Source organism: Carettochelys insculpta, chromosome 16 (genome assembly GCF_033958435.1).
Source record: "Carettochelys insculpta isolate YL-2023 chromosome 16, ASM3395843v1, whole genome shotgun sequence".
Classification (NCBI taxonomy): domain Eukaryota; kingdom Metazoa; phylum Chordata; order Testudines; family Carettochelyidae; genus Carettochelys; species Carettochelys insculpta.
The window spans coordinates 22,288,005-22,297,088 of NC_134152.1; the positions used below are offsets into that span (position 1 = coordinate 22,288,005).

Consider the following 9,084-nt stretch of genomic DNA (forward strand, 5'->3'; position numbering starts at 1 on the left):
TTCCACAGCTGGAACTACTAATCAGTGTGGCTGTATTTTTATAATTGAAATCATAATACGTGAAATACACTTTTGTTGGAAATATATGATACTATCCTGTTCATGTTTTATTTCTCTGCACTTCAGCAAGATGAATGGCTTACATTTCACTAAAGATCAGCAAGGTTTGTAAAATGTTGTTTGATTATTGTCAGGATGACCCAGAAAAAACTGCCTTCACGGAGCGTGGGAATTTTTATATCACTGGGGACAGAGGAATTGTAGATGAAGAAGGATACTTTTGGTTTCTTGGAAGGTCTGATGATATCATTAATTCTTCAGGGTAAGTACGTTACTGTTGCGTTTGCAGGTTTTTCTTGCAATTTTACTCTCTAGTATCACAAAATATAATTAAAATAATTTTTCATTAAAAGATCAGTATTTTAATTAGTGCACTCTCTCTTAGATATCGTATTGGACCATTTGAAGTAGAAAGTGCCTTGATGGAGCACCCAGCAGTCGCAGAATCAGCTGTCGTCAGTAGCCCGGATCCTATCAGAGGAGAGGTAAAAGGACTGATATATAAAGATAATTAGAGTATTCTTTTAATGAAATTTAGGGTTTCTACTGTATTTAGTATATTTGCATGGAATAAGTTATAGATGCAAGAAAGAATTTGGAATATAGTTCTAGATATCAGTGTTACAAAAAATGAAAAAATCCAATTTCATAAAGAAATTTGGAATTTCTACTTTGTTTTAGTATTACAGAATTTGACATGGTACAATTCTTTTATCAAAAAAATTGAAATATTTTAACAAAATCATTTTTAATCTCCTGTGTTTACCCTTCTCTCTCACACGCGCTCTCTCTTTCTCTTTTTCTCCATCTCTGTCACTGAAAGAGAGCAGAAAAATGAATTAAATCAAGTGGCTTTCTTTTTTTTTTTTTCCTTATTCTGTAACTTTTCACAATTTCCCCAGCTTTAGCAGAGTGTCAGAGTTACTGCTGCTTTTATTTTTCTACCACTGTCTCTTTTCAAAACGTCATTCACTTTGGAAAAGTTGAAGTGGAAAAAGAGAAAAAGTAAAATAAAGCACCATCTTGGAGATGATTAATTCTGTTGCAGTCAGTGGCAAAGAGGGGAAGGGATGGAGAAAAAGGAAAAACAGAATTTCAAAGTTTGAAATTCTTAATTTTGATGTAACACTGGATTTTGTTTTAAAAAAAGCTGATTTTTTCAATTTAAAAAGTTATTGCTTTTCATTTTAATATTTCAGCGGAAAAAAAATTAACCACATGAACCCCCAGCCTCAACCCTCCTGCCCCCTGCACTCACTATCAGCACTGAGCTGCTTCTGGAGAGTGCAGGATTACTCCCACCTCGCTTTGTGTGTGTGGGGAGCAGGTCTTGCCTCTGCACTCCCTGGAAGCGCTGTGGCACATCTGCAGGAAGCAGTGGGTGGGGGCAGAGCAGGGGGAGAGAGTAGGGCATGCACAGCTGCAGCCTTACTTCGGTCCCTGGAAAAATCATGTATCGGAGGGGTAGCCGTGTTTGTTTGGATCTGCAACAGAATAAACGCACACAAAGCAGATATCAGAAATGGCAATATACAAAAACCCGTAGGAGAGCACTTCAATCTCCCAGGCCACACAGTAGCAGACTTAAAAGTAGCTATCCTACAGCAAAGAAAGTTCAGGACCAGACTCCAAAGAGAAATTTCTGAGCTACAATTCATCTGCAAATTCGACGCCCTCAGCTCTGGCTTAAACAAAGACTGCGAATGGCTGGCTAAATACAGAAGCAGCTTCCCCTCCCTTAGTGTTCACACCTCCAGATCAACTGCTGGTAGTAAGCCTCACCCTTGCTGACTGAGCTAACCTTGTTATCCCCACCCTTGCTCTGCCTTATTTATACCTGGCCCTGCAGATTTCCAAGACCAGCATCTGATGAAGTGAGTCTGTGCTCACCAAAGCTCATGCTCAAAACTTTTCTGTTAGTCTATAAGGTGCCACAGGACCCTTCGTTGCTGGAAAAATCATGAAGCACTTGGAAGAGGGGAAAGAGATCAGGAATAGTAAACACTGCTTGTGGCCCCCGGTCACCCCCACATGTTGCCTACATGTGTGCGTGCAGTTTCTCTCTGGCTGTGTCTAGACTAGCCCCGAACTTCCAAAGGGGCATGCTAATTAGGGTGTTGGGAGATTACTAATGAAGTGCTGCGGTGCGTGTGCGGCACTTCTCATTAGGCTGAATCTTCCCCATGGCAATTTCAAAGCATCAGCAAGCCGGCACTTTGAAGCTTCACACTTTGAAGTTGCTGCAGGGGAGATTCAGCCTAATGAAGTGCCGCATGTGCACCACAGCACTTCATTAGTAATCTCCCAACGCCCTAATTACCATGCCCCCTTTGGAGCTCGGGGCTAGTCTAGACGCAGCGTCTGTGCTCTAGCTGGCTGGGGTTTGGAGCACAGAGCCAGGTTTAGGAGCTGGTGAGTGGGGTGGTTGCCACTTTCAAGAGGCAGCCAAAAAGCCGAGCCAGCACGTTGGGCTCGGCTGCTGTCTCAGCAGCCAGCTTTCCCCTGGGTTGCACACACCCGAGCAGGCTCTCTGTTCCCAGGCTGGCTCCCGCCGCGCTGCCTGTGCTCCTGGGTGGGCGCTGCGCTCCCAGGTGGCCCCTGCCGTGCTGCACACTCCAATATTGGGCCGGCTGGTGGGTGTGGAGCTGGGGCAGAACGCTGGGCTCAGGGTTATTGTGGGGACCACCATTTTCAAGGAGACTGGTAGTGACCCTCTCAGAGCAGCCCTGCTGTCTGGATGTGTGACAGTGTAGGGCAGGTCTGGGTCCACCCCAATGGCAGCAGATCCATAAGGCAAGAGAAGACAACTGCCTTCCCACACAAGTGCTGCAGAAACCACTGCTGGTTCCACGCGCTGGTGTTCTCGTTATGGTTCGTGCAGGTTCTGGGGTGGCAGGGGAGGCTGAGTCGCATGGAGCCTCTTTACCTGCCTGTCCTGGAACCGCATGGGACATACAAGCTCACGTTTCCAACGCAGGGCTGCCTGGGGAGCCTGCTGACTGGGCCCTAGTGTGTGTGCATCTCCCCTTCTGTGTGCTGGGAGGGGAGCTTTCCTGTTTTCCGCTCTTATAGTAGAGCTGGGTAAGGGGTGGACATGGGGGACACAAAGAAAGGGGGGTGATGAGGTGGGGGCAAGAAGCAGTGGGGAAGGACAGGGAGTGAGAGGAATGAGGGGAGGGGGAAGGAGAAGAAAAGGGGGCAGGGGAATTGCAGGGGGAAGCAGGAGTCCTGCATGCGTCTCCGCTCAGCAGCACCTGGGACTCGCCAGTTAAACAGGCTCTTTAACCCTCACCTTCACAAGCTTTATTCCCCTACGCTTGGACCCACCCAATGAGCCCCCTATATCCAGACCCGCACCATGCTGAGCCCCAGTAGGCAGAACCTGGCTCTCCCACCCCATCAAGCCCCACTTCCCCAGTTCCCAGGCGCCCTCATTAAGTCTCATCTCACCCCCCAGGCCCTCCACTGACTTCAGTCAGAATCCCATCGCCCCCTACACCCGGAACCCCACAATAAACCCCTGTGCATCCAGATCTCCCACGGAGCTGGCCATGCCCAGACTACCCCACACCTGAATCCCCACAACACTAAGCCCCTGCATGCTTGGACCATGCTGGCCTGCGACTGCCCAGCCACACCTGGTACAAGGGTGGGGGGAGCAGGAGGGCCATTTGGCCTTGGCCTCAAGCTCAAAGGAGGCCTCAGAGTTAGACACTTGTTATTTTGTTGGCATTTGATAAGCTGCACAACTTGTTTTTATGTGCATTCCTCGTAAGTAGTGCATTTGCACAGGAGAAGGCTCTGGATTCTTAATACTCAGATATTCAGATTCTGCCTCACTCTTTATTTGGTGCCTTATTTTGCTTTCCAGCGTCATCATCTTTTATTTTTTTATTACCTCTAGGGATAAGGTGACCATCTGTTCCATTTTCCCAGGACAGCCCCTTGTTTAAGGGACTGACAGGCATCTCAAGTTTATTAAGAAAATGGTAAAATTGACCTGTATTTTGTGGGGTTCCTGTTCCCTGGCACCTGTTGTTTCGAGGGGGCAGACCCACTGCCAGGGAGCTTCTTCACTGGGTGGCTGCTGCATTCCCTCGTGCCCCACAGAGGCAGCCCCCACTGTCAGTGAGCTCTGCCGTGGGGCAGCCTCTTCATTCCCTGGTGCCTTCCTGCTGAGAGGTTGTGAAGCCCCCATCCTCCACTCCCCTTCATCAGGAAGCTGTGGAACCCCCATGCCTGGTGCCTCGCTGTGGGGCAGCTGCCCCCATTGCTGAGGAGCTCTGATATTAAGGCCATCCCTGGAGGCCAGTGTCTCATAGTTGCCATAGGACAATGGGGTCCTGAGGGTGTGCCGGAAACTAGATACACCTCTTTATTGTCACTGTTTATCACTGTCTTTGCACAGGTGGTGAAAGCTTTTGTTGTCCTGGCTCCTGCTTTTGTATTGCATGACCCAGCAAAATTAGCTGTCGAGCTGCAGCAGCATGTGAAAAAGGTTACTGCTCCCTATAAGTATCCCAGAAAGGCAAGTACCCATCCCCTGCTAAATAAAGTAGGTATATTCAAAGCATGGCTTTTCTCAGTGTTTGGGAAATAAAGGTGTGATGATGACACTAATTTCTGTACTTTCCATTAAAAGCATTGTCTGTACTATGCTCTGCTGAGATGCCGAGTGCAAGGATTCCAAGGAGGCGTCCGCTACATGCCCCGCCCCCTCCCCCTACTCCATCCCCACCTGCATCTTCCTGCAGGAGTGCTGCACCACTTCTGATGGGTGGGGGCGGTCCCACCTCTCCCCAAAGCTCAGCTTGTGCTGCTCTCAGGCCATGGCACTCCGAGGAAGAGGTGGGACTGCCCTCGCACCTGCCAGAAGCAGCACGATGACAGTGAGAGCAAGGGGAGTGGCTGACGCTTGCGAGGAGCATATGACTCCAGGTGCATCACCCATCTGTTCAGGATGGTTGTAAAAACCTCTCCTACATAGCCCTGTATACATGTGTGAATATGGGGCTCACAGTCAGGTTCAAAGCTGCTGACTCCCAGTTTCCTGCCCTCCTGGGTAAACAGCAGTTTATTTTGTATGTATATTCGGTGGGTGTTTTGTTCTCCCTGGGGGCTCACAGGGAACTGCGTCCTCAAATCAGTAAGGACCTGCACTAAGTCTGCTGATTATTTTCCCCCCATTCAGGTGGAGTTCATTCAAGAGCTGCCAAAAACAGTTTCAGGGAAAATCCAAAGGAAGGTACTGAGGAACAAAGAGTGGGGAAGAGCATAGTGCTGTGTGGACATTGAAGAGCAAAGCTTTTTTCACTTTCACCTTCATATGCTACATGTTTTCACCTTTCTCTATTCATCTGGTCTACTATTTTGAACAAAAGAGCATTAGTGGCATGGATGGGACTATTAACTACAAAAAGAAGAGGAGATAAACTAGCTTATAGAGTGCATAATTGTTCCCAGCACATTTTAAAATAAGGATAATTTATTTAGGAGAAGGACCCCTCCTGGTTTTAAAAGGTTTTGAATCAGGCCATTTATAAGAGTGTGTATTGCTGACAAAAGAGGCAGAGGATTTTGAAATACCGAAGGATGATAAGAGAATTTGGGAATCTGCAAGGAAGAACTGGATGAGAAATAGCTTTCTTATCCCAGGAAATCTTTCAAAATAGCAAAGAATTTTCCCATCTCAAATCAGGGCAAAAGTCAAAATATAAGAAATTTCCACAAATAGCCAATCCTAATTTTTTTTTAATTGTGGTCTGTGTTAACAGAAACATTGCTTCAACGTTTTCAGAATGTTTCATTTCGATTTTGACCTTTTCTTTTACTATAGTTAATTTAAATTTCAAAAAATCATTTACAACAAAAAAAATTGAATTTTCCATTTCAAAAATGCCAAAATGTCCCATTTCTGACAATTTCAAAACCTTTTTTGGCAATTTTTTTCTAAACATGAAATTTGTCAAAACTGATGCTGACAGTTTTGTTTTGTGATAGATCAGCATTTTCCAATGGGAAAATGTTTAATCAAAAATTCACAGTTAGCACTACTTGTGCATTTCTTATCAACTGGAAGAAGAATTAGATTTTGGAAGCTTTATAGCTCTGCTCTTTTTATTGGTCTTGCTGAGCTCATTAGATAGTTAACTGTTTAAAATGGGGAAAGATGGGTAGAGACAAAGTCCTCTAGGTTAAGGGACAAATCAGACATACTTTACAGTAATGTAAATGATTACGAGATAACTATCCCTGCACAGGAGATAAACATTAAATTGCCTGCTCTTTTATACATTATGCACTGTTTGTATCTCTTCAGTAAAAGAGAACAGTAAAAATAAAGATGGCATCAGATTAAATACTTTGTAGTCCTTCTGCCAGGTACAGCCAGCAGCATTCAGGGCCAGCTTCAATTTCTAGGGGTTCTTCTCCATCCATCCAACATGGAACTGGTTCAAGCCCCCTCTCAATAACCTGAGATATTCACAAACCACCCCCGGGTGCCTCTGAGAGGCACAGTCACAGGCACAGCATCTGAGTGCACAAAGAAACTTTTAATAACAAGGGAGGGAAGTAGATTGACTTTGATTTGGGAAAACACCACAGACAGAGCTCATGAACAAAACCATGTGTCCAACCCCAAGTGGGTTGGGCAGTGTCCTCTTCCTCTCAGGTCCTTACGTCCAGCGATCCAGCTTTCATAGTTGCTGCCCTTGGTCAGGGCAGACTCAGAATTCAGGGCTGCCTCTTCAGGGTTCACCTTCCTTCCTCAGTAGGGAACATAAAGTGGCATCTTACTCACTCCACTGGTGACTCACCAGCTGCCTGCTCACTGCTCTCCACCGCCATCCTGCTGGTGGTTTGTTGTGCTGCCACTGTGCTGGTGCACCCACTGGGCAACTGCTCGTTACTCACACTGGCTTGGGGTGGATTTGGCTGTGGGAAAAACTCTTGGGACTTTTCTACATATGGGGGTTTTTTTGGAAAAAAAACATTTGAAAGAAAAAACCCCAAGTGGTCACATTCTGGAATAACAGGGGATTTAACTCAACACAGTAACTCCAGTAAAATAAACAACTTTTGCGGACCCCAGCCTTTCAAATTCAGAATTGATTCCATGTGCACCAAGCAGAGGTAATTATGACTTAATTGGCTTCCAGGGGGCGCACCCCATCATGCCCAGGTAGGAAATCATTCTGGGCAGCGCTGCAAACTCTGCTGCCTTTTTCCTAGGCATTCCACAACACCCGTCCCCCCTCAATACCCACAAGCCCTGGGACTTTTAAATGCCATTGCTGCAAGCTCTGCATGTTTTTATTCAACTGATCATCCATCACCACAAAATCTGCATTTTATTTTGGCCATCCACACTGCTTTCATAAGCCACAGGGTAAGCGCTGCCATTTTTTTAAATTTTGCCCAGCCACGCAGCTTTGGTAGTTCATGCGGCAACCTCTGCTTCCCCTACCCCTGCAATTTTTGCTATCTTTTTCTGTTTCTTCAGCATTCATGGCTCCTTCAGAGGAATCTTTCCAGATTAGCTACCAGTCCAAAAGGGCACCAGTGTGCAGCCCTGCTGAGGTCTTTGAGATCATGAGCATGTGGGGCAAAAGTCGTTTTTTTCACAGCTGCGTAGTAAGTAGCAGAATAGGGACACCTCTGCCTTGATTTCATGTGCCCTGCAAGTAAAGAGTTATATTAGAGATCTTGTCGAGTGCAGGGCTAAGGTAAAGGAGCTTCTCCTGTCATACTACAGGGCTTGAGAAGCAAGCAAACACTCTCGGGCGGCCCCCCAGGTATGTAAGTACTATGCGCGGCTAGATGCAATACCGGACCTATACATTGAAGACTGGACCTATATACAGACTGCGTTCACTGACGTGCACAGGCAGAAATTGTGGAAAAGCTGTATAGCTTGACCCATAACCTGTGATTGGTGGTGAGAATCTTTCTCAGTAATACAAATCCTGGAACTTTTCCTTGCAAAAAACCCCACTGCCAACTTTGTCCACATATTTATTCTGGGGATAACATCACTGGACCTAACCATGTTAGTTACAAGATCAAAGGCACATTCTCATGCACTTCCAGCAACATTATGTATGCTATTATGTGCCAACAATGCCCTGAGACCCTATGTACATTGGACAGACTGGGCAAAACTTTCACCCAAGAATAAAAGGACACAGAGCAGACATCAAGAAATTCAATACACATAAGCCTGTCAGTGGACACTTCAATGGAGAGGGCCATTCTGTTAAAGAACTGAACATTTGTGTCCTGTATCATAAAGAATTTAACAACAGATTACAGTGTGAGATTTCTGAGTTCGAGTACATATTCAAATTTGACACATTTAACACGTGGTATGAACAGAGACATCAACTAGCTCATGCATTACAAGGACTGAAACTATACTTGATCTTAGCCCTAAAAAGGCAGAGACGATCTTCCCTTCCTTTGATGCTGGTAATAATCTCAGACAGGACAATTAACATCCCCCCCACCTCTCGCCCTCTTCCTTCTATCCTTTGTGATTTGTCAGTGTTTATTTCAATTTTTTTTCTCTTTGGTCCTCTGTACTTATATACGTCAGTCTGTATTGGAAATGAAATGGATCTGAAGAAGTGGGTCTGTCCCACAAAAGCTCAGCACCAAATAAACGATTTTGTTAGTCTTTAAAGTGCTACATTTCTGCTGCTTTGTTTTATCTGAACATTGTTCTTAGTTATCTGATATCAGGACACTGAGGACCTCTGCTGGGTGGTGTTCTCTGGTGAAAGGTCCTTATCCGTTCCCTATCAAGAGGAGCTTGCTACTAGCTTCACAATTCATCAATCTGCCCTGGTCCAGCCTTTGTTATCAATAGGCTAATAATTGTTTGGTGTCCCCTGGCCTCCAGCCCCTCCATCTGGGTATCCAGTGGCCTTCACACGTTGCTTGTCTGAGGCCTTCATCTTGTACTTGATCAGCATTGTAACATGCATTCATTATAGCTAACTAACTTATTGCCTACACAACTAT

General features: G+C 45.6%; 1 protein-coding gene across 1 annotated transcript in view; it reads left to right on the forward strand.

Moving 5' to 3' along the window:
- Window positions 1-5,338, forward strand: part of LOC142021525 (acyl-coenzyme A synthetase ACSM4, mitochondrial-like) — a 38,327-nt gene extending 32,989 nt beyond the window's left edge. The window contains exons 10-13 of the mRNA XM_075010428.1: window positions 195-322; window positions 446-545; window positions 4,469-4,588; window positions 5,252-5,338. Coding sequence (XP_074866529.1) covers window positions 195-322; window positions 446-545; window positions 4,469-4,588; window positions 5,252-5,338 — 435 coding nt within the window. The remainder of the gene's footprint in view (window positions 1-194; window positions 323-445; window positions 546-4,468; window positions 4,589-5,251) is intronic.
- The last annotated feature ends 3,746 nt before the right edge of the window (window positions 5,339-9,084 follow it).